Here is a 25,963-nt window from a genome sequence, read left to right as displayed (position 1 = left end):
AAATTAGTCACAATGCGCTAACTGATCTGACCTCATACTCATTTTAATCATCCTCCACTGGTGCCCCGCCAGCGTAAACCGTTAGCACTGGCGGGTGTGCCATTCCATTACAATACATAAAAATATTATATGTATGTATATTTGTCACCTTTTCATGTATGAACGGGGGAATGGAGTGTATTGAAATTTCACATGTAGCTAGATTGTTCCACTAGGACGAATATGTATACCTTTTATATTATGCTTATTTATAATAATTATATTTTATTAATATAAAAAGGTGAATAGTTTGTTTGTTTCATAGAATGCTCTATTTGCATATTGTGGATCGTAAGTTCATTTACATACATCACATCCGTCATACTCGTGAACTACTGCTAGTACGGACTGATCTGCTCTAGTTACTACGACAGATTTACTCTTATTTAGTTACTCAACCAGTTGGTTATGTATTTATTATTTTGAGTCTAATGAATTAGTGCTAATTGGTAGTTTGTATGCACACATTTCTACTTATAAATGTAATGTTGCAACAAGTATATAAAAGAGCAATAGGCAAGTTTCTTGCTTATTCGTCTTGTAATGAGACAATTTTTGGACTGAGCGGTAGATTCAAAAGTAACTATGACTATTCAAGTGCTTAAGTTTATTTAAATAAATAACTTTTGCCCGCGGTTAAGCTCACGGTAATTTATCCCCTTAGGGGTGAAATTTATCAAAATCCTTTCTTAGGGGATGCCTACGTCATAGTAGCTTTATGCATGCAAAGTCTCAGCCCGATCGGTTTAAAATTGACAAAGTTTCATACAAACTCTCATCCCCTATTTTATCCCCTTTGGGGTAGAATTAATCAAAATCCTTTCTTAGCGGATGCCTACGTCATAACATCTACCTGCATGCCAAATTTCAGCCTGATCCGTCCAGTGGTTTGGACTGTGCGTTGATAGATCACTATGACAGTCAGTCACCTTTGAGTTATATATATTTAGATTTTCTACTCTACTCTAGTGACGTGGATTCTGTGTGTCTTTTATTAAACTTCTCATAAACTTGTAATTCGATATTATAGCAAAAGTTATTTATGCTTATTATAAAGAATGCTGCTCTCTTAGAATATTTTAATTACTAATAAATCATCAAGCCCTAGAAAATCGTGAGTAATTTTAAAAAATAAATGTTTCAACATTATTTTCCAATTCTGTTTTGAAATGAATTACTTAATTTCTAAATTATCATAATGATAAATATATTAATTTACCTTTAGCTAATTTAATTTTCATTCAATCTAAAAGATTTTTTTTTCTTTTTCGTTATTGTTATTTCATCTTTTAAATGCAATATTTTTGGGGTACATAAAAGGTGATAAAATAAAAACCATGAATATTTTAGTATTTTATGACAACGATATCGCTTTATTAGATGTTAAAGGAGAGAATGCGAGGGAGGCGTGCGTCGGCGCCGGTTGGGGGGGTGGGGGGCGTGTCTCTTCGGAGCTAGCGGCCGCCGTGCGCGCCTCTCTCGCGCTCTCTCGCACTCTCGATACGCACAATGTTTCACGGTAATAAATAATATAAATAAATATCAACAAGTTATAAAATAGCCTTTCGTAAAAAGATTAGATCACTAAGTGTATATTTTTTTGGTTGTTTAAAAAATGATTTTTACAGTTTCTCGTTTCACGCTTTCGTAACACATTCAACGTTATGTATAAAAAACTAGGTTACATTTCAACGAAAAATCTGTACAGTCCGTTTTTATTTGTGGAACGTTTAGAAATCGTTTTCGGGCGCCAGGTCGAACCTAGGTGGGAAGGTGCCGAAGGCGTCAGACAGCGCGGGGCGCGAGCGCTGGGGCTGAAACACAAACATCACAGTTATCATCTCCGTGAAGCTGCAACGGCATAATCGATCTCATGCAGGATACGTGCCAGGTATAGAATGCATGTAGGAACTAATCTCTATATCGGAGTCGACTAAAACAAAGAAGCACTGCTCTATGTGCTCTGGGGGACGTGCAACCAAGAGTTGCCCACTTACATAATACTCCAGTGATGACTTATGGACGCCCTTTAATGGACGCCTGAACGGAAGAAATACGAAGAAGTTTAGTAAGTAGCTAAGAAGAAATACGTGATAAAGAGAGACAATAATATATTGTTCAACTCACCGCCGGACTGACTCCTCTCGCTGCGGATCCCGCGCGTCCTTTGCCACGGAATTTGCTGATGGCTTGTTCGGCCAGGTCTGCCCTTTCTTCGGCCTCTTCCAACTCCTGCTGCGCCTTGCGGAACTTAGCCAAGTTGAGGGCGGCGATCTCTTCCGCCTCCTCGATCTGCCTCTTGTAGGTCTTGATCTTCTGTTGGAGTTTGTCGACGAGGTCCTGCATGCGTTCGTGGTTCTTGCGGTCCTCCTCGGCCTGGAAGGTCAATTCCTTGATGCGCCTCTCGGCCTTACGCAGGTTCTTCTGTGCGTCGGCGTGTCTTCGCTGTTCTCCATCGAGCTCATTCTCGAGTTCCCTAACTCTTTGTTCGAGTTTCTGGATGGCCTTCTTTCCTCCCTTAAGGGCGTTAGCTTCAGCCTCGTCCAATCTGACCTGCAGTTCCTTGATCTGTTGTTCAAGGGCCTTGCGCAGTTTCTCCTGAGTCTGGGCGTGTTCTTGTTCAGCGCGGAGTTCATCGGCAAGACGGGCAGCATCAACCATAGCCTTCTTGGCCTTCTCCTCAGAGTTCTTGGCCTCGTTGAGAAGCTCATCCAAGTCGGAATGCAGGGTCTGCAATTCGGACTCGAGTTTCCTCTTGGCGGCAGAGAGGGAAGCGTTTTGGGCGGACAGTTCATTAAGCTGTTCATGGGCATCACCAAGTTCCTGTTCGGCTTGGCGACGAGCACGGTCAGCCTGTTCCAGGAGTGTACGAGACTCTTCGAGCTCATTCTGGAGGGCATTGGCACGGCGTTCCGAGATGCCAAGCTGTTCACGGGCATCGTCGCGGGCGCGCTGTTCTTCCTCGAGGGCGGTTTGCAAGTCCTTGATTTGTCCTTGGTAACGCTTGATGTTCTTCTGGGCCTCGGCATTAGCTTTGTTGGCATGGTCGAGAGCAATCTCAAGCTCGTTGATGTCAGCTTCGAGCTTCTTCTTCATGCGTAGAGCCTCAGCCTTGCCCTTAGCCTCGGCTTCGAGGGAAGCTTGCATGGAGTCGAGAGCACGCTGGTGGTTTTTGCGTGTGTTCTCGAATTCCTCCTCCTTCTCCTGAATACGCCTGTCGATCTCCTGTCTGACCTGAGACAATTCGAGTTGTGCGCGGAGGACTTTGTTTTCCTCCTGTTCGAGGGCAGACTCGGCCTCCTCAAGAGCGGCCTGGAGTTCGTCTTTTTCGGCTTCAAGTCGCTTCCTAGCCTTCTCAATTTCGTGGATGTTGCGGCCACCTTCACCGATCTGGTCAAGGAGATCCTTGACTTCATCAGCAAGGTTCTTGTTCTCACGACGGACGGCCTCGAGTTGTTCCTGACCTTCTTCATAGGCACCCTTGAGACGGAACAATTCAGTGGAATAGTTACGGCATTCCTTCTGGCTGGCGTCAAGCTCGGCAGCAAGATCATCAACCTTGAGTTTCCATTCTCCAATGATCTTGTCGAATGCCTTCTGTTTCTTCTCGGCAGCGTTAGCAATGGCTGTGGCGCGGTCAACCTCGAGTTGCAGATCCTCGACCTCAGTGGCAAGGCGCTGCTTGGTCTTTTCGAGGGCCACGACCTTCTGGTTGAGAGACTCAATGGTCTCCTCGGCTTCGGCGAGGCGAGCCTGGAGTTTGCGTTTGGCTTCCTCGAGTTCCTCCGAGCGGGCAACACCTTCGGATTCGTACTTGGAGCGCCACAGTTGAGCTTCAGCATTGGCCTTGGACAACTGGCGTTGCAGATCAGCCTTGCCTTCAGCCTCCTCCTCGACCTGTTCCCTGATGTTGTCCAGGTCGTGTTCCAGGTTGCGGAACTTGCCAAGCAGAGTTGCGCGTTCCTGTAGGTAATAAAGTAATATTGATTAATTACCTCAATTATAGTAGTCCTATATAATACTGTAGATTTTTATTTCCAACAATTTTAATAAGTTTATCTTAGACACGCAATTCGATTATATACTTTCTTAATTATGCTACGTATTAACGTTCCTTTAGCTGCAAACTAATTTGATGATTTTTTTAAGGAAATATAGAGTCATTATGAAATATAGGGAGAGAATGTCAGAAACATTGACAATGTTAATCTCTTTAGAAATCAACTTGTATGTAAATAATGTTATACATTGTATTACTAACCCTGGCTTCCTCGTCGGCGAGCCTCTTGGTGTCTTCCAGTTGAGTGGTGAGCGACACCTTGATCTTGGAAAGCTGAGAAACTTGAGACTCGGCCTCCTCCAATTGGCGGAGAAGGTCAGAGTTCTCGATGGACAGCTTCTTCTTGGCGGCATCCAGGTCATTGAGCGTGCGGTTCGCCTCATCAGACCTGCTCTGGACCTCGTTAAGCTGGTGTTGCAGTTGCTTGACGATCTTCTCCTGGGCAGCCTGTTATAAATATATATATTAGCACAACATATCTTAATGGTCGGTATACCTTTATGTACCAGGAATGGCAAATAAGTTGACAGCCCATCCAATGGAAAGTGGCAACCGTCGATACGAACATAAATTGCAATTCATCACATTCATGGTACCCGTCTTGAATTGCCATTCCTGAGAACTTATTTATGATTTCAATTGACTGTACGTATGCGTTGTTATTATTAAAATAATTTAATATTTTAATAATCATTATTATTAATTGTAAATAAAGAATTATATTATTGATTATGAAATAAATAAATGCACACAATTTATTTTATTAAGTAGCATAGATAGTATTACTATTTTGTTTTCAGCATGCGTTAGGTTATTTTTTACTTTTGGATAACAGTAATAAATTGTTAGAAGGCACTCATGTGATCAGAGAGTAATAAATAGTCATTAAATTGGATAACTTTCACTGAAAGGCGTAGTCGAAATTACAAAATTCGAAAAATATGATTGTCATCTGACATCATTAGATACATCTACCGATGACTAAATATTTTTGACTTTTTATACGATATTCTTCGTATAAAAATTAAAAAATATTGACATCATTTGCTAGATGTTTACATGTAGAACATTCATTACTTTTTTAATAAAATCGATGGATATTGAATTCCTATATCCATTTCGTTACACTCTGTAGGAAAGAAATATTTTAGACTTCATGCTATACGAATGGAAACATAAGATTGTTTAGTAAATATTATTTGAATATTATGGTAACATGAGTTATGTATTGAATGTTGTGTTTTAATTTTGATCGTCCACTATTTGCGAAAGCGAAGCTGATGTCCTGCCATATTGCTGATGCCAACACATATTTTTTTATCCATTTGTACCTTTTCGTTGGACAAGTGGTCGAGACCGGCACGAAGGTCATTGACTTCGCTAAAGTATTGAGAGCGCTCTTTCTCAGCCCTGAATAGATAGAATACGACAAAAACAATTTAGTAAACTGCCAAAACCGGTACCAACAACTGAGGGATCACTGACGCTCTGCTGATGATCAAGATTATTTGGAGGACACAATTCTGTTACTATGTTGTATACAGGTTCGTGTTTATGTGTTTGACCAGATAGTAGAAAATATAGATTCCATGCAGGGTTCACCCCAGGCGGTACACATGCCTCTAAGGTGACATGTTACCTTCTCCCTTGCAACTTGATCGATTGCCGCACGCGTGTTGTTAAGCTCGCTGTAGCAAGATGCACGATCATGTTCAGCCCTGAATTTGCATTTAATTGAAGTTCAATAATCAATTTCATTCAATTTTATATACCTTTAAAATCACTCAAAATAATACATATTGGGGTATAAATTGGGGAAACGTTTTGGAGCATTGCATATTTTATAATTATATTTAAATAAGAAATATACATACTTGGCCTTGAGTTTGTTGAGTTGGTCGAGTTGTTCACCCATCTCGGAGACAGCATCGTTGTGCTTCTTGCGGAGATTGGCAAGGGTGGACTCGTGTTGGATGTTGGCCTCCTCGAGGTCACGGCGGAGTTTGCTGAGCTCAGCCTCACGCTTCTTGTTGAGCTCGATCTGGGCAGAGGTAGCGCCACCGGCCTCTTCAAGGCGCTCACCGAGCTCCTCGAGTTCACGGGCGAGGTCGGCACGCTGCTTCTCAGCCTTAGCGCGCGCTTGACGTTCAGATTCAACTTCTTCCTCGAGCTCTTCAATGCGTCCCTGGAGCTCCTTGATCTGTTTCTGGAGCTTGCTGACGAGGGATTGCTCATCCTCAAGCTTGGCAGTGAGGGAGGAGATTTCCTTGTCCTTGCGTTGGATGGTCTGCTCGAGTTCCTTCTTGTTGCGCTCAAGATCAGCAACGGCCTCTTGGGTAAGCTTGAGGTCGCCCTCAACCTTCCTCCTTTGCTTCTCAACATCACCACGGAGTTTCTTCTCGCGCTCCAAAGAGTCTTCCAGCTCGTCCAGGGTCTGTTCGAGCTTCTGCTTAACCTTGTTGAGGTGGTTGACCTTGTCCTCAGCAGCTTGGAGCTCTTCAGATGTCTTTTGGGTGGATTCACCCTGGAGTTTCTTTTCCTTGTTCAGCTTGTTGATGAGCTCATCCTGGTGGGCAATCTCATCATTCAAGTTGCGGATCTGGTGATCCTTGGTCGCCTTGTCTTGCTCGGACTTCTGTACGCTAAGTTCGAGGTCTTCAATGTCCTTCTTCAGGCCAGACACCTCTTGCTCCAATTTCTTCTTAGATTGGAAGAGTTGGTTGCGGGCATCCTCTTCCTGAGTGAGACGGTCTTGAGTATCCTGTAGGAATGTAAGAAATATTTATAATCAAATGAATATCAAAATACTATTAGGATGCTATACTGAGTATTATATCATATTAACTACCAATTAAGATCACACTACTGGGGATAGGTGTAACGTCTGAATAATATGATTTAGTTACTATTATACGCTGATCAGGCTTAGTTATCTAGAGCTCTTCTGTTGCATCGAATTCCTCTATTAATTACCATTCATTTTTGGGAAATACAGTACTTAAAATTTATTATATTTTTACTACATCATTACGCTGATTATATGTATATATTATGTATACTCCAGTATGTCTGTTCCGCGTTTATCGTCACCTAATATCAACTAATGGTATGCAATAAATCGTGCAACCTGCAGACGTGCAATTATTTTTAACTCCTCAAACTATTCGTAACATATAAACAAACTCGTGTTTATTTAAAGAAACAACTCGACCAATACTCACGTTGGAGTAATTTGCAACACTGTATCTATTTCCTTCTTTTAATTTGGAACTAGTTCAATGTAAATAAAAACATTTACATTATCAAATAAAATACGGGAACTACCATTAGTAATATTAAACGCGTTAATTATATCGTATCGAATACTTAAAATTTTATTATTTATTTCAATCGCATTCTCGATATATAATATATGCTACTTGATGTCTAGATACCATCAATTTTCACTGCAGTTCGGTAACTAAACTATTCCTCTGCCTACACTGGGTAGGCAGAGGAATATTATATTAATTAAATTTAGCATTTTTTATACCTATTTTTAACTATTAAGAATAATAACAGCTTGTCATTTCTATATTGCAATCAATAATGATTTATGCTATTTCATATTTAAGTAAATTTATAAATAGTAATAATAATCCAGGGTAGGTGAATTTTTTTTTAAATTTACATAGAAAATATCCAGGCCGATACAAATAATCATACGGGCATTGATAAAACTATTAGGAACTATTATAGATATAGATCAGTTTATAATTTTTTTTTGTCTGCCTGTCATAAGTTATCCTACATATATGTAACATAATATTCGTCAACATCCCAAATGTCACTTATTGAATATATTAATTAATTTAGAAAGTTTCATTTTCTCTTTAATAATTAGACTGACCAAGAACAGAATTTGCGGTTTATATACTAATCACTTCAGTAATGCATAAGATGCAATTAAAAAGTAATACAGAATTGTCATACATTAAATGGATTACAGTAAGTGGTGCATTAGCTTACCCTAAGTTGAGATTCGATGTCCGATTTCTGCGCCTGGAGTTTGGCGGCGCGTTCCTGGAACTCAGACAGGGAGCCCTTCTCTCCCTCGAGGCTGGACAGCAGGGTTGTCTTCTCCTCAAGAAGCTTGGCGTTGAGGGCCTCAAGCTCTTTACGGAGCTTCTCTTCCTTCTCAAAAGCCTCCTGCGCTTTTTGTGCTTTCTCTTCCAATTTCTGCAAAATGTCACCACTTTTGTTCATTGTCCCAACCCACTCGGTCACATGTAATACTTCCGTCATAATTAATTTGTCAAATCATTAAACTGTCAAATTATTAGTTAAATCACTGAGGAATACAAGAGTCGGTTCGTTCGTGAGTGCAGGAAGGGTGCGCGCGCCGCCGACCGATCCGCTACTGAGCACCGCTGGAGTTTTCCAGTGGCGATATGATCGCCCCCGCATTAATATTGTGCAAGGGAAAAGCGCGCGGGTAGCGGCTAAAGAGGGGAGGAATCCAGAAATGGCCGTGGCAGGTGCTGCGGTGTCACGTAACCGGCAGGTGGGTGCGGTCGATCTATTTGCGTTCAAGTGAATCACGCGTCCTATATTAAATTATATTGGGCCATAGCTGTTAATCATTTTAATCAGGCACGATGAAAGATACTTACCGCGATCTCATCCTCGACGCGAGTGACGTTGAGGAGGGGCTTGACCTTCTGCCACATTTTCCACCAGGGCCAGGTGCGGAGCTGCAGGTATTTGCGCAAGTTGCGTTGGACAACTTGGAGAGCGAGCCTGTGCAAATTAGGTTCAATTTAAATTTTGAAAGCATCTCTGCTTAATTGTTTACTAATCCGACTTATATCGTAAAGTTCGCATTTGAAGAATTTGAAAAAAAGCTTTGTAGATCAATTCAAATTCCTGAGTGTCTCGCCGGCTATAGAACCACCAATAGTAAACAAAATTTATCCATAATTGTTTTCACTACATCATCCTAAGGCAATATTCTATTTCTCTAAATATGGTAATGTGTATGTCACAGTAGTACTGACCTCTGTTCTTGCAGCTTCTTGTACTCCTTTCGGGACAAGTAACCACGAATATAGGCCTGGAGCCATGACACGATCTTGGACAACCTGTCGTCACGCAACTCTTCCATCTGACCCAGGACACCAGCGCGGAAGAATACCTGCTCGTACATAGTTAAGAGTTAAGGGAACGCTGACTTAGGCCGAAGGTAATTATAATAATACGTAATATAAATATATATATAGATAAATTAAATGATCATATATATACATATATTTTTACTTGATATAAACATACATATGACGATAAAAACGAGAATGCAAAATACTTACCCTTACTCAGAAAAACTAAAAACCTACTTATAAACCATTTCAACTATTAGAATGTTCTGTCACTTTCTAGAAAGCGTTAGCTTAAAAGAAGGGGACAAAACTAATTCAATGGTTAAAATAGGTTTATTAGACGTTTAGAGATTCTTTGAATAAGGGGGTTAAATTATTACATCTAATATTAGTAAATACTTACAGGAAAATAATATTATACTTATTACATAATTGACAAGAAAAAATGCAGCTCGTGTGTAGTAAAGCCAGATAAGATCATGCAGATACAGATATAATAGCAATTAGTAATGTGATGTGTCGGATGTTGTTGCTACCTTGGTCTTTCCAAGTCTGAAAGACTCCGAATCCAAGCCGGTTTGTTCGAGAATTTTCTCAGTAGCTTTCTCTGGTGATATTGGCTCTTTGATCAGGTTCGGGCACAGAATTTTGTATCTGCGTTAGGGAGCACACAAAATAAAATAACTACTGTTTGTTGGGTGTGTAGGGGAAGCGCGTACAGTTGAAAAACAAAAAGGAGCCTGTGGGTAGATTGGGCTCTATATTAAGCAGCTTAAACATATTCTTCTGCCCAATTATGTCCACCAGTCTCAATAGGTGGTATCATAATTGGACAAAGCATTGAAGCCTCGCAATTCGCCTGTGGGTCATATCACACGGCTAACTACAGAAACGGGTTCAGGACATGCCTTGGTGTGACCGAGACGGTATGACTCGACATCCAAACCAGTGGCATCCAGGATGACTTGGGCGATTTTCTTAGGGTCACTTTCCTTTTCCACAGCTTGAGGGGCCAGGATCTTGTAGCTACATTATCAAATATTGGCACACAATGAGGGAAAGTCAATGAAATCGGATCATTCATCGGATCCGAATGTCACAAGGAAGAAAGAAGGTCGGTACTCGAGAAATTTCTAACACATCTTTATGTTTTAATAAATTATTATTATCAGACCATGTCGGACTAGGAGTTAGAAATTCCTCAATCACATGTTTATATTCGTATATTTTTGTACATACTTCTTGTATGTCATATTGAATATCTATAGGTGCAAACCAAAAATTATAACATATGGAAGAGAAACCTGTAAACAGTGAGCATACAGTATTGGTAGGGTATAAACAAACTCTATTCTTTAGAGTTTACGTGATTCCTTAGGAAATATAATACATGCTGACGCTATTCCTAAATGGTATCTATTTTCAAAATCCTTGCCTTAGTATGACCAATACGATAGCTTTCAGGGTCAAGATTAACTGCTTCCAAACACTTCCTAGCTGCTTCTTTGGGGTCTTTTTCAGCAGTCATAATGGCTGGTGCAAGAATCATGTAACTGTCCATTAAATAATACTGTTGATTATTCATATTCGCAAGTACAATTGTAGATCAAGATAAAATTTTAAATAAAATTGTTCAATCTTAATATTACTTAATATGACTTGAAGAAATCTTAGAAAAATCTAATCTTAATCACCACTCAACATCTCAAAGTGTGAATCAGAATAGAATCACACTCGTCATAATAATTTTAGAAAATGTTACTCATAGTAATGCACGACTGGAAGGCTATTTGACGTCAAAGGAGTCAGCTGCAGCACCAAAAATAAAAACGCTCCACATATTCCAGTTGTAAAAGAATTTTGTTTAGACTTAGCAACCGAATTTATAGCGGTTTCAAAACAAATTTAATATCTTGATCCAAAAACATAGTAAATAATTTTATTCGATGACTATTTCATAAATATTCGCGTCAAATTGATTCGTTTATACGAAAATAGTTTAAAAGTTGAAAGAATATTTAGAAGCGTTGAAATCTTACCGGAGCTTAAAGTCAGGGTAGACCATCCTGTTGGGGAAACCTTTACGGCAAATACGGATGCCTTCAAGCACACCGTTACAGGTCAGCTGGTGCATTACAAGGTGAGAATCAATGAGACCTGGTGGACAAAGTTCGTTATCACTCTACATATAGTGTCAATAGGGTACGATACTTTTCTAATATGTAATATAAAACTGTATCGTCATATTCATGAAAACATTAAAACATCTAATATTTTTATTTTATATATTGAACTATTTTGTCCTCATTCTTTGAACAATTTTGTTCATTTTATAGACTGTGGCAAAACACTTCAATAGTTACAATGCGTTAAATTTTGCGAAAAAATAGAAATAACATTTATAGGATAAGAAGTAGTAATAAGAAGAATAAAAAGACTAAAAAGAAGGTAAGAGATGATTATTTGCTTGTTTTATTTTTTTTATAGTATATTTATATAGAATTTCTTATAATCTATATATATTTTTTGTAGAGACATATAATGTTGTTTGTTTCTTAAAATTTATGAATGATTGTTGAAAATATTCTAAATATATGTAAACTTACCAGGCTGTTTCAACTCGTTGGGGATGATACAACGCACGAAGTGAGGCTGGGTAGACCTCAGCGTTGTCATCAGGTTGTTAAGTTGTTCCTGTAGTATGAAGAAATGTTAGTAACATTATATAGAACCGCTAGATAAACATCGACAAATTATATTAGTTATCCTTATTTCCCTTCTGTAGGAATAAAAGGAATATGATGAAGTTTGCTCAATAAAAAATATTTCAACAACATTATGTCATTAGATAAATTCACACACAATATTAATATTACAACATGTTTTATATAACAAGTAATTACTATATTGACAGATCTACGTCTATAAAAACAATTATTAAACATAGAAACACACAGACAAAAAGAAGCTTAATATTAACAGCAGCGACAGTAGGAAGTAGCGTTTAAACCGTAAACGGTCTCAGTTGATTCTTTTTACATAAATTGCATGCGATTACAGAAAGTATCCCATATCTGGACTACTCTGCAGCTGTGCTATAGATTACGTTGACACATTTAGTAATCTGTGCGCGACAAAATCTGTGGTGGTGCGTTATACACATTATTAAAAGTAGAAGTTACTATTTATGTTCAAGATAATGATAACCTTAAAAAATGTATTCAAAAATGATAATCAACTACACTCAACAGTAAAATCGTGGTATAGCTACATCCAAGTAGGATTATACGACGATTAGATGATTAAGAACAGAAAACAACTCATATATATAATAACAATTAAATAACCTTGTAAGCCGAGGAGACAGTAGCGAAACCACCACCCTTCTTACCGCGACCGCCTATGGACGTACACGTATAAGCATTGATTAGTACAAGGACAATCGCAATATTGTCTATGGGACATCTACAGTTACTCTAGAATATACCTGGGAGCGTAACGCCGACATGAGCTGTGCTGTAAAACACACTGACACGGACGGACACGGATGATTAATGTAAAAGCAGTAGAAGTTGCCACAGTGGAATATACAGATGGTATAATTTAAAGTGAAACAGAATTAATGAAAAGTAACACCATCTATATAAATATACTGGTGTCAGCTTCAAGCGTTTGACAGACGAAGACAGAAAGCGACGTGGTTGTCATAGAAGCAAAATAAGGGCACGGTCAACATGTTTACCCTGTAGAGCGATGATACAGTCTGGAAGGCAGAACCCTTGGCACGTTTGCCACCAGCGCCTATTTTATTCAAAACAGTTATGTCAGAAAGTTAGTTAAATATGATCCAATAATATTATGATGTTATGAGATTCTTATGTTTATGAACCAAGAACATTGAAGTATGATTTGAACTTGGCTATAGTTCCACGATGAAAGTTTGATGATGTGTCAATTTAGATGTAGTGAATTGTCCCACGTACCATCCGTATACGGTGCTCTAGTTTTGCTCTAGTATGTTCACAGATGTATACTACAGCTCATACCTGTGCGCTCGGCTTCATTCTTTCAAGTATTGCTAATAAACCTTCATTATTACATTTTTAAATATAATAGTAAGAGTACTTAAATCTTATATCTGAGTTAAAGAGAAATGGAACGTACCCTTGCCACCGCCGCCACCAGCATCACCAGACTGACCGGGATGGTCAGCAAAGATCTCAATCAACAGTTTGTTCTGTCCCTTCTTGAACTGGTCTACGACGGTGTCGTTAAGGGGATCCTTGTTCTTCTCAAGCCAGCCAGTGATGTTGTAGCCGACCTATTTCACAAATATCACAATTTTCGTCAAAGTCTATTTTATGTAAGTGGTAAATTGTTTGTTTACGTAAGTGGTGACTATCTGTAGATTAATCTTTTACTTAATCTTCACGTGAGGAAGTATTATGGCTAAAGTTATTAAACTGTAAAATAACCATTGCTTTTCAGACACGACTAAAAAAGCAGTATTACTTTAATTACCTAACGCAATAAAGATGATGATGTTACTGGAAATTATTGATACTTACGTTACCGGCGTAGTGACCAATGGCGAAGTGAGCGGCTTGGCAGCCGGGCTTGGGGGGTTTGGGCTTCAGGTATGGTGGAGATTTACCCAAGTGGTTGTTGTTCAACTTCTCAACGAATGTCTGATCGGTGGCTTTCGGGAACATAGACTCTTCCTCAAGGATGGAGAGAATACCCATAGGCTGAAATCGAACTGAAGCGGTTAGGACACGAAAAGGTTAATGCTGTCCTGGAAAAAATGCTGCTGTTTTGCTGGCGCGATCATATTTGAATAAAATGATATCAATATGAATAAAGCAATGACAAGAACTTCGAAATTCTACTGTTTACTGATACAAAGATTTACGAGAAGTTGTTCCAGTGTCAAATCTTCTTTCTTCTCCTATATGAATCATTATTTAATATTTCAATTACATTACAAAATACACTATTGTACAATATTTACAAGTACAATAATTATTGTTAAGCGTTATATATAGAAGCATGACATGCATTGTTTATTTATATGTGTTTGTGTGTGTATTGTAGCTTAATGTGACAAGTTATTGGCCTTTGTAATATTAGGAAGCCTATAGCTTGCATAGCTGCGCTTTTTTCTTTTATATAATTATGTGTATTATATTCTAGTTGTTTAAATGTAAGAAATATATTTTCTATATTAATTTCTCCATTTAAACATGTATAATACACAAATAATTGAGCATAGAGCTTAAGCGAATTGGTTATTACGTCTACGCTTATGTAATTTTGTGCAGTCCTAACAGCGCAGTGTACTATCATATATACTTCATTATCAGCTCAAGGGATTTCATAATTTACAAGAGGATAATGCAAATAGCTTGATTTGTTTGTACGAAAGTTTGCGTGTGAAAGCGCTATTTTTACTTTTACTACGCAATTACCGGGAGCAGGGGTACACAGCCAGTACTTTTTACTTTTGCATTTGCAGGCGATGCCGTTCAGCCTGAAGCTTCTTCTATCGCGACCCTATACTTCATTTTACAATAATATACCTTTTCTATCAAATTTATTGTCGGTTGAAGATCCATACCAAAATCTATAAAGGTCCATTGGATCCCTTCCCTTTCGTACTCCTCTTGTTCTAGTACGAACATGAAATGGTTAAAGTATTGTTGCAATTTTTCGTTCGTAAAGTTTACACAGAGCTGATTAAACCCGTTCACCTGGACCGTGGAAACATGAAAAAATAATGTCTAAGATTTTTAACATCTATCATATAAGAGTATCTGTAGTGGGTGTTGATGTCTTTATGTGAAACAATAAACAAAGACACACAGTTGGAGTTACAGAATCACAACGAGCAGATAGCATTGATAGAGTGATTCGAGTAAAGTCTGTAACAGTGTTCAGATATCATACATATCTGAATATTGGAGATTATTTAAATTTTAAATACAAAATATCAGACATTATTCGAATACTCTAATGGCGAGATGCAAGCGTTCATTGTTGCTTTGTCGCCATATACCTTTTCAATAAGGTCAATGCAATTTTGAAGATCCATGCCAAAGTCAATGAAAGTCCATTCGATGCCCTCGCGGTGGTATTCTTCTTGCTCCAAGACGAACATATGATGGTTAAAGAACTGCTGTAGTTTCTCGTTGGTGAAGTTAATGCAGAGTTGTTCAAAACCGTTGTACTGCAGGTGAATGTGAAATGTTAAGCGAAGGAAAAGACTGGTTACGGATCTCATTCCGCAATTCAGTTACCCTAGTATGACGTAAAGATATTAAGGCTATCCTGTCTCTACTCGGACAGCCCATGAAGATACTAAGGCTACACCTGTCTCTACTCGGAGCCTGTGATAACGTTACAACTATTATTCCCGTCTTGACAGCCCCAGCGTCGACGGGTATCATATTTAACCCATTCGACTATTACCTTCTCAATAAGATCGATACAAGCGAGCAAGTCCATTCCAAAATCGATAAAAGCCCAGTTGATGCCCTCTTTCTTGTACTCTTCTTGCTCCAGTACAAACATGTGGTGGTTAAAGAACTGCTGCAGCTTCTCATTGGTGAAGTTAATGCAGAGTTGCTCGAAACCGTTGTACTTTTTAAAGAATAGGAAACCCAATAAATGGACAGGTTAACACAATTAGGATATACTAAACTAGACTATCCGTCATTAGTGAGCGCGGCACGACATGAAAAGCTAAAATCGATGGCACTATAGATGACTAATAGTCCAACCGAGGGTCACACACACTCGGTGTACCTTCTCAATAAGATCTATGCAGGCCAGTAAGTCCATTCCAAAGTCAATGAACTCCCAGTGAATGCCTTCTCTAGTGTACTCTTCTTGTTCCAACACAAACATATGGTGATTGAAGAATTGCTGTAGTTTCTCGTTGGTGAAGTTAATGCAAAGTTGCTCAAAGCCATTGTACTAAGAAATAAATTATCATTAACATCATACATATTAAAAAATGTTGTTCATTATTCCCCCTTCTTATTTGTCTTAAAACTAACATGGTAATATCTAGTCAAGCATAAACGCCAATTTATGCTATTAAGATATTTCAAAACAAAAGAACTATATGTTCTTAAACTGAAATATGAAATATTTTATTGTAAGTTACGTCTGTACTGTTAAGTCTTATTTGAATCCAAGATTCAACATTTTTTTCGGTTTGAATGTACACCAAATTAATGTTGAAATTATATTCCATGTCAATATGTAAGGTCAGTCATCTTCTTTAATTCGAACTGTGAACTGATCTATATCCCGAATACTTACGTCGAAGATCTCAAAACCGGCGATATCCAGTACACCGATGAAGTGCTGCCTCTTCTGCTTGGTGTCTAGGGTCTCGTTACACTTCTTGACGAGCCATTTGAAGAGACGATCGAACACACCCTTGCAAAGGGCACCAACGGAGTTGAACACCTGGTCCTTGTTACGACCCTGGGTGACGAACTCGTTGCCGACCTTGATGCGGGGCTTCAACAAGTTCTTGTACAAGTCTTGGCAGTCGACGCCCAAGAGTTTAGCAACCCTTTCACCTTCCTGTAATAGAGATATACATAATACATTAGACAACTTATATGTATTTACTTACTTGCCTCAATTTTCGTTTTTTTTCTTTATTACTAGATATAATGAAGATTCATTAACGGAATTAAGGAAAGGTTTTTTTTAATTAGAGATTTTTAATGAGAGTAACTTTTTAAAGTCATTGGCGATTTGTTTAACTATGATTCTTGTAGATATGATGATACTTGCCTCAGTTCCGTCAGCTTCAGCCTGCTCCTCGCGACCCCTCTGCTTGAACTTCATGCCACCCATGTGCATGACAGCGGCAGTGATCTTGTATACGTTGTCCTTTTCTTCTTGTGTGAAGCCCAGAATGTCGAAGGCTTGCTATAATATCAAAAACGTGTTAGTATTTCGTCTAAAAATTATAAATTTGCTGGCATTGTTTCCACAAATCACACTTTGGTTTAGAAATTACATAAAAGCTTTACATTTTTTATATTAGTCTAAATGGCCAACAGACCAACAATTAAGAATATACTTTACATACATATTAATTACTTTAATTACTGTAAAAAATATCTGCATTAGAACACGTGTAATTACTTACATAGATGTTAGTTGTTGAAGGAAAGCATTAGCACACTGGCCGGGTACAGGAAAATGATATTTTCCAGAAGGGTTGCACAAAATGACTTATATCAAAATTCACTTACTTCTACATTGTAACAATTCAAACATAAGGGACTATCCTAAAGGACACTGCTTATCTATTTGAAAAGGTTCCAGACAGATTTATTTTCACTAAATTCCATTATAGTCAATTTTAATGGTCTTAGTAGCATTATATCTGCATTTTTATTGAAAAAAAAATACAGAATTTAACTACTCTTTAATAACTCTAACCTATGGGATCATCATAAAGGAATAATTATACTTTTATATATTTCAAAAGGTTTTAAAAACTATGTCTCTAAAAACCATTACAGTCAATATTAATGGTCAGAATTCATCTACTGTGTGCGTTACATAGCCCACTTGTAGGAGGTAATTCCAAGTCAGACACTTCGATTTTCTTTCTTTTTGCACTTACATCAGTCAAGGTACATTCTTCGCCGTCATCCATGTTGGGGATTGTAATCTTACCCTGGGAGACGTTGTGGTAATCGTAAATGTCGTTGGACAATAAGCAAATATCTGTTGATTAAATCACCGGTATTAACAAGATAACATTACCACCAGATCCTATTGCCCTGTAAAAACCCTATCTGTCTGTGTTGTGTAAGTATACATATTAGTTTTTGGGGTGCTTGTGCTGGATCGGGATCTGGGCCGATTGCTTATATCCGTGGTAAAACTTGTGCATAAAGCCCTTTTGAACACTTGCAGGGAGCGAGCATGTCATGTATAGGCCAGATCTCAAATTTCAGCATCAACGTGTCCAATCACCGTATATCTGAATCAACGCACGCTCCATGCTCAGTTCGTGACTTACAACCGTCAGTTCGAACTCTGCTGCGTCGTTGACTCCAGGTATACGTGTCGTCCCTTGACTTAAGAGGGGATAGTCCGACACCCGGTTGCTTAGCATCGTCATCTCTGTAAACATCAATCCAAGATCTGACTTACACATGCGCGGACTGAGTTTCAGCTCAGCCTTAAGCGAAGCAGGAAGCGATAGATATAGCTACATTAAGAACATTGACAACACCAGATGGGCCAGTAGTCATAATCTGGACTCACATCAGTGATTTGCATTTCCTCGCCGTCATTGACGCCGGGAATAACAGTCTTGCCTTGCGAGACGATGTTGTAGTCCATGATGTTGTTGGACAAAATGCAGACGTCTAAAAACGTCATCAATTACAGTCATGTTTGATAATTGATGAAAGACATGGAAAACCAAACTGCACCAAACAAGCCAACGTCCTTGTGGTTTTTGGGAAAAAGAGTACTAGAACTAATACGTAATTTCGTGCATACTCAATGGCAGTATATCTCAATTACTGTCCGGTTTCATGCGGAGCAGTAATTGGGGTAAAAAATAGCGGTAATATGCCGACAGGTCTCCTGGTCTCAGTAGGCAGAACTTACGTCGGTCAAAACACATTCCTCGCCATCATCTACGTTGGGGATGGTAGTTTTTCCTTGTGCTACGATGTAATAGTCATTTATGTTGTTTGACAGCATACAGATCTCTAAATATTGAAACTCATGTTAATTCACATACTATTTTGTTTTTGAGAAGTGTAGACGAAATTTTAATATGGATGCGATGATTCTACAGGAACACCAAAATATTTGCACCTAAAAGTATTGGAATTCTGATGATTCTTTTACAATTATTGTCAATTAAATTGTAAACGATGATCATGATATATAAGGTAGTAATGTGAGTATGTATGTAGAGTGTAAATGTATGTATGTTTTTAGAACAATCTAAAATATTTCTTAACAGTTGACAGTTTTAAAAAAATATGTTTTTAATTTTAAAACGAACAGATTTTTTTTAGCAAACAACGTTTGTTTTATTATAAAATCGTTTTCATTAATAACCACCAAAAAATATAATAAATAATATTAATACCACTTTGGAGTTTGCTTCGAAAATTAGAAATAATCATTAATATTATAAGATAAAGTTTTCGTAATTCAAATATTTGAATAAACGAAAATATATCATTGTAAGAATTTTAAAACAATATATTCCTTATGTAAAAGTGTGTGTATATATCACGTATACGTACCCTTAAGTCCGGCAACAGAACCAGACATCATCTGGTAGAAAATGTGGTAAGAACGCTCAAGGGCTTGTTGGGAGATTACACGAGCCTTCTCGAGCAGGTCTGGTGACAATAGCTTGTTTTAGAAACAAAATTCAATAACAAACTCTCCCTATTAAAAAAACATGTAACATATAAACATATCTTATAAGTCTAACAAAATGTTCATTAGATTTATTAGACAAGTTTATAAGTTAGATGTTTTAGCTATTGTATTGATTATTCCATTACTTTTAATAAATTTTCTTAATTTTAAAACGGTAAAACAAAAGATTAAAATTTCCAATAATTATAATTCATTTGTAGAGGGTTATAGTTAAAAAAATAATGAACTTAGAGGATTAATTAGCCTCAGTAAGATAACAAATAAGTGACGAAGATATGTTGTTATTGTATTCGAAGCGCCTTAAATTTGCTCCCAATATTTCAACTTAACAACTTTTAAAAGCCACAAGTAATGAATTATCAGATCAAATTCTCAATTAAATAGGAAAGAATAGATTACCTCAATTGTGATCTTTATAAAGGAAATTTTAGAGTTGATTTTCAAAGTACTTACAGGTCTCAATATCGGCACCAGCCAGTTTGCCAGAGGGACCGAAGTGGATACGGATGAATTTACCCTGGGGAAGAGCGGAACAGCTTTTACTTATACTTCATCACAAATAATAGCTAAAAGGTAAGGATAGAGGCAGAAGAGTGACATTGTCAATCGAGGGATACTTTGTTCCAAATTGTAAGTACTTTTATCTGACAAGTCTGCAGCTAAGCCGTTTGCTTCGTAAGCTATGATCCGGTTTGGATGTTGAGATGTGGTAGTGATATAACAAAGTTCTTAAAGGTCTGTCTTTTATAAATATTCCCATTCTAATGTATTTGCGTAATCTAATAAACAAAATAATCAAATTCACATTATTTTGGAATACTTAAAAAATTGATCCTTAATTAAAGAACAATAAGAGTTGTATTCTTTATCTTCTCTTGTGCTTTGATAAAATCGCATATTTGACACCTTTCTGAGCCAAGTGACTGAGTTTATATTGTGACTGATCTAAACTAATATTATAAAGTAGTAATGTGTTCTACTTTATGTTTATAAGTAATATATAAACTCAACGAAATGAAAACGAAATTTAAACGAATTAAATCTCTTTCATCTATAATATTTAAGGCTGTATTAACAGCGATATAAAATGGACTTTATTTATTTAGGAACAAAATAGAAATTACTACAATAATTCCACTATATGAAACCAAAATACCTAATAGAAAATAATTGAAATATAATAAAAGCATACTTACGAATCGGGAGGAGTTGTCGTTACGCACGGTCTTGGCGTTACCGAACGCTTCAAGTACAGGGTTAGTTTGGACGACCTGATCTTCCAGGGAGCCCTTCTTCTCCTGGCTGGCATCCTTCTTCTGCGAGGCACCCACGGTGGCGAAGTACGCAATTACCTTCTTCGTGTTCTCAGTCTTACCAGCACCAGACTCACCGCTGAGCAGAGCAGAAAATAATATCATATAGAAATCATCGTCAGCCTCACTTAATGGTAAAGAAGTTATAGAAAATTTAAAGAAAGTTAATTGCAACATTGCTTTTTAATATTATTTCTGGGGTGCACTTTTGTCATTGCTTCCAAAATTGCCGTTAAAATGGGTGTGTTATGGGTACCAGATAACTGATAGATATACTTAGATACATATGTTTGTTTTGTAAATACTAATATAATATACATATAAAACAACCAGACAATAGAAACAATCATACTTATGAATACAAATGTTTATACTGTGCAAGGAATCGAACCCGCAACCATTGGAAACAAAGCGGCGTGCTAAACCGCTACAGCACCGAGACCGATAATCATGGTAATATAATCTTTTATAATGAATAATTTGTATGTTCAGAAACTAAAAGTTTCTGAATAAGTTTCAATTTGTATTTCGATGCAGGTGACAATTTTTATTTAGTATTCATAAAGATTGCTAAGTCAAGAGACGATACTATGTCCTCAGAAAAGCAATGCTTGTATAATCTTGATTCTATGTATGCTATTGCAAAAAGTTTAAGAAGTATATAGAAGTGTTTGAACTTACGTAATCAACATAGATTGATTCTCGTGGTTGGTCAACATGTTTACATAGGCACCGTCGGAAATGGCGAAGATGTGGGGTGGCACTTCCGAACGACGCTTGCCACGGTACAGCCTGGCGCATCGTGTCGTGTACACGGGGAACCTCTTGTAAGGATTGATGGCGACGCAGAAGAGACCCGAGTACGTCTGTTGTAGCGAAACGAGTGATTACTTCCACTAGTCATATCGACAGATGCGATGGAGAATGGAGAAAGTGAAAGAGTTGCAAAAATGAAATATCATATCGATGTAATGGAGAATGGTGAAAGTGAAATAAAAATTGTAGAACAAAATGAAATAGAATTGAAGGTGATGAATAACGAAGAAACAGAATTGAAGATAGAATTGACGGCGATGGACAATGATGATGATCTCTTAACACAACTAAAAAACACACAAATACAGAGATAGTATTGTATCGATACTTTATATCTCTGAAAATGAATATTGTATAAAAGTATTCTCTGCAAAATATCTACGAATGTAATAATTACACAATCAGTAAAGCAAATTTAAGTTACTAATTACAGAGACTTCTTTTACACAGTATAAAAGAACGAAAATATAGTCTTATATTAAATACGTAGAAGTTGGGTACTGTAGCGGTACCTTTTACTTCCACAAGAAACCAAAATAGAATATTACTTACTATCTGTCAAGAGAATAGAAAGTAAAAGAAAACACACCCCAATATAACACTAAACATAAATATAATCTAGGCTAAACGTAAAGAATCTACAGAAAGAAGAATTCCTCTGAAGTCCTCAGCATCGACTTGTCCTGTGCCAAAAGGTTTCAAGTCTGGTTCAAAGGAGGTCATGGATTAGTCACAATTGTAGGATTGGGTTGGCAGTTCTATAGACACGCTCCATCTAAAATTATATCATTGATTAATTACGTATTAAGTATTCAAAATCTCTGAATGCTTTCATTAGTTGATAAATCAATAATAGCTTCATTGATCTATTGCCAAGTCTTATTTATATTGGAAATAGTTTTATACAGACTTTATAGTATAACTAGTTACTCTATAATAAAAAATATTTGATCGATAAACTTTAAATCAATGTAGTATTTATGGCAATGATACATCTAAAATCAATCGTTAAGGTGTTATATAGCTTAGTGAAACAAAAAATCTATATAAATCTTAGCTAGTAATCTGTTCTCTATAACATAATTTATGCATATCCGTTTGCTTTCGATCATTATCGAAAGAACTTACGAAGCTAAGAGAATCTGTTCACAGTACCAAAATAACAACTCAAAACGCTACCGAAATAGATTCAGCCACGTATTGATGGTTCTATTTATATTCCATTAATTGAGCCATCCAAGATTAATTGCGCTCTTTGTAGATACGGAATGCACTTTAAAACTTGGTATCAATCCAATAGAAACGTGTCTATAGTGGTGACAGATAAGAAAGGTGAGGTGATCATGCACACTGCAACGTAACCTGCAACCGCTGAACCTATTCCTGACTTACGTAAATAAGCTTATGGTAATATCTTTGCTTCAAGTTATACAAAACAGAAGCATCGTTGAGGTATGTCAAGTTGGACATATCCTCGCATTTCTCGTATTTAGGTGGGTTGACTTGACCTACAAGATCCTTCTTGAAGTCTTTTGTCTGTGGAAGAGAAAGTTATATTAATTTCTAGTAAAGGTAAAGGCGCATTCAGCGCCTACTTACGTAGATCAGTTTTGCATAGTATCGTTGTCGGAGGTTATGGAGTACAGCGGCATCATTTAAGTACGTGAGATCTGCCATGTCCTCGACTTTCTCGAATTTCGGCGGGTTTACTTGTGAGAGGAGTTCCTTTTTTAATGTCTTCTCCTGCTCATTTAATAGACAACTTTAATATATTACATAAATCTAGACATAATTAATATTATACCGTATAGAGACATTAATTAAATAATAATTATTCTCAATGAAAGGGTGCATCAGAAAATCAACATTATTTTCAGAACAATCCTAATTGTCTGAAAATAGAGTATGCTAAGACGTACGTCTGTTTAGATTGACTACAATGGTGATGACCTTGACCACCAGAAATCTATTTTTAAGAAGTCCTATTGAAATTCTGTTATTAGAATTAACTGTAATTAAATATTTATCCAAACATTGTTAACAATTTTAAAATGTAAAACTATTCTAGAATGTTTAGTTTAATTTTGGATAAACCAGTTATTAAACTTTTCTTTTGGAAATTTAATAAAATCTCACTGCCCTACTTTATATAAGGAATTTCAGTGCAAAATTTCATACTTCTAGGCTATATACTAATTTATCAATTCTTTTGCATATTATATGCATATTAACATTATATCTGTTTAATTTAGTACTCAATAATTTTGATCAAACAAACATTTAAAAAAATATAGAAAACAATATTATTTTTCCATAATTAGACCACAAATTGATAATATAGTTCAAGATTTTATTCATTCAAAAATTATATTATGTAACCCTAATATAAGGTTATTTTATTCAGTTTTAAAGAAAAACCGGGTTTGATAACTCTATTATATCTAAACTACCATTGTCGTATCTTTACCTCGCCTCCGGGAAGGTTGACGGTCACCAGATCACCCTTGGTGGCCTTAATCTCGCCCTGCAAGAAGCCCTCCTTTTCGTCCGGTACCCAGCATGCCTTCTTGCCATCGTAGGGCTTGCTTTGATCGATACGCTTCTGCTCAAGAGAAACGAACAGGTATGGGGTCGGATCGGGATCTTCTCCCTCTTGGACCACTGGCTTCGGCATTTCGGAGGGCTAACGAGACTTTTGGGCTAGTCGAGACACGAGAACACAGCCCTGGAGCCTTCCTGCGAATATACACCACACGTTAGTCTACGAATTTTTTTCAAAGATCAAAAACCGGCCCGAAGCGCGCGTCTATTTGTGGCTGTAATCCGAGTAGTAGCAGATTCGGGAACGTTGCCAACGCGCACGCAGTTTGCGTAATACACAACTTTTATGCGCTGGTTTTTATTAGCATATCCCAAATGGGCCCTTCGCGGATGTTACGTCACACGGAATGCGAGTCTGGACATACGCCAGCCGATTTATTCGATTATTGTCTTTTATGGTGCTGGTCAATGGGTCAATTACGTTTGTCCAGTCAATGAAAGTTTACATCAACTCTATACGAATATACTTCAATTATGAGTCTGATTTATTTACAATTGCATTAACTTTTTCTAATGTCATATTAATGAAACAATCTGACATTGCAATTAAACAATCTGACAGGTGATTTAAACAAACATTTCAAATTATGCCGGCATTGATCAACGTTATCAATCAATCACTTAGAAATTTCATGTAACGATAGACTGAACCATAAACCAAACACCACGAAGTATCTCACTTCTCGACAGACCACTTCACAAATCAATCCAATCGATAAATCAGCTGGCGGATGTTCACTGATGCACTGCTCTTGCATCGATCATAGGCACTCGCGAAAACTAGACGCTGCGCTTCGGCGCGCGGGGTACGTGCATGCGTACTCACGTTCGAAGCCGTTCTGACCGGCGGCGGGGCGCTCTGATGCTTTTTATACCAGCAATTCGATACCATCGCTCGCGATCACCCCATTTTAGGCGGATGCCAGCCAGCCCTGGCTACACTTTCAGACGAGCTTAGCTTTCACTACAGCGGGAGCGCTCGCTGAAGCGGGTTCCCTACGCTAATATGTCTTGATGTTTATGCCTGCTGCAGATTCTTCTTCGATGTATCATGTTTTCGTACGTTATGTATGAAAACGAAATGGTGTGAGAATGATTTTTATGGCAGTATGTACAATTTGATGAGTTTGTTTATTTCTGTTTTGATGGATGAATATGGGATTGTGCACTCGCCTGTGCTAACGGTAAATGCTACGGCGCACCAGTAGAGGGTAGGCCTTGGGATCGTTAGGGCATCAGTCAGCCTATTGTAGTTAATTGCTTAATCACAATGATTTCCAGGGGATCGCATGGTGATCAAAATAACGTAACCATACATTGTTTAGAATTCTTCTCTGAGCGCCATTTTTTAATATTAAATTAATGAGAATAGTAGTGGCTAGTGGTTGGTTTATAAAACAAAAGGACATAGGTTCGAAGCTCTATTTGGAGCAATTTATGATGCATCATTTCAAATTGCATCTCTCATGCAATTATATTTGGTATTTTGAACTACTTTTCTTATGCTACGACGGAGCAAACAAGCATACGTCTCATCTGATGGCAAA

At 37.6% G+C, this 25,963-nt stretch overlaps 2 protein-coding genes across 8 annotated transcripts in view; both read right to left on the bottom strand.

Annotated features, from left to right (window-relative positions):
• The window catches only part of LOC131854368 (multiple inositol polyphosphate phosphatase 1-like), a 65,035-nt gene that overhangs the window by 10,342 nt on the left and 28,730 nt on the right, over nt 1-25,963 (bottom strand). The gene's annotated exons all lie outside the window — the stretch shown is intronic.
• LOC131854367 (myosin heavy chain, muscle) lies at nt 1,382-25,310 on the bottom strand. 7 transcript variants are annotated; one of them, XM_059205480.1, is made up of 26 exons: nt 25,243-25,310; nt 24,283-24,551; nt 23,208-23,351; nt 21,681-21,865; nt 20,883-21,078; nt 20,140-20,203; nt 19,545-19,643; nt 17,891-17,994; nt 17,043-17,184; nt 16,561-16,826; nt 15,703-15,873; nt 13,803-13,982; nt 13,399-13,555; nt 12,582-12,634; nt 11,841-11,928; nt 11,274-11,391; nt 10,670-10,787; nt 9,136-9,272; nt 8,752-8,878; nt 8,108-8,317; nt 5,974-6,860; nt 5,739-5,817; nt 4,301-4,546; nt 2,167-4,002; nt 2,037-2,079; nt 1,762-1,853 (listed from the first exon to the last, which is right to left on the bottom strand). In XM_059205480.1, exons 2-25 carry the CDS (start codon nt 24,487-24,489, stop codon nt 2,056-2,058), a joined length of 5,838 nt encoding a protein of 1,945 aa, XP_059061463.1. In that variant the 5' UTR covers nt 24,490-24,551; nt 25,243-25,310; the 3' UTR covers nt 1,762-1,853; nt 2,037-2,055. The 7 variants fall into 7 exon arrangements, with proteins under 7 accessions (XP_059061456.1, XP_059061457.1, XP_059061458.1 ...); XM_059205473.1 differs by lacking the exon at nt 2,037-2,079 and having other exon boundaries at nt 1,382-1,853; XM_059205474.1 differs by lacking the exons at nt 2,037-2,079; nt 5,739-5,817 and adding an exon at nt 5,431-5,509 and having other exon boundaries at nt 1,382-1,853.

The sequence above is a fragment of the Achroia grisella genome, unplaced genomic scaffold (assembly GCF_030625045.1).
Source record: "Achroia grisella isolate CSIRO2021 unplaced genomic scaffold, CSIRO_AGI_Agris_v1 utg980, whole genome shotgun sequence".
Classification (NCBI taxonomy): domain Eukaryota; kingdom Metazoa; phylum Arthropoda; class Insecta; order Lepidoptera; family Pyralidae; genus Achroia; species Achroia grisella.
This window is presented reverse-complemented; position numbering and strand designations above follow the sequence as displayed.

What these genes read in the sequence shown, in the direction of transcription:
- LOC131854367 (XM_059205473.1), bottom strand. Translation starts at nt 24,489, where the DNA reads ATGCCGAAGCCAGTGGTCCAAGAGGGAGAAGATCCCGATCCGACCCCA. An exon ending in CTGTCTCCTCGGCTTACAAG is followed by an intron (nt 11,929 to 12,581) that starts GTTATTTAATTG and finishes TTCATACTACAG; the next exon opens with GAACAACTTAACAACCTGAT. An exon ending in AAGAAGCTGCAAGAACAGAG is followed by an intron (nt 8,879 to 9,135) that starts GTCAGTACTACT and finishes TAATTTGCACAG; the next exon opens with GCTCGCTCTCCAAGTTGTCC.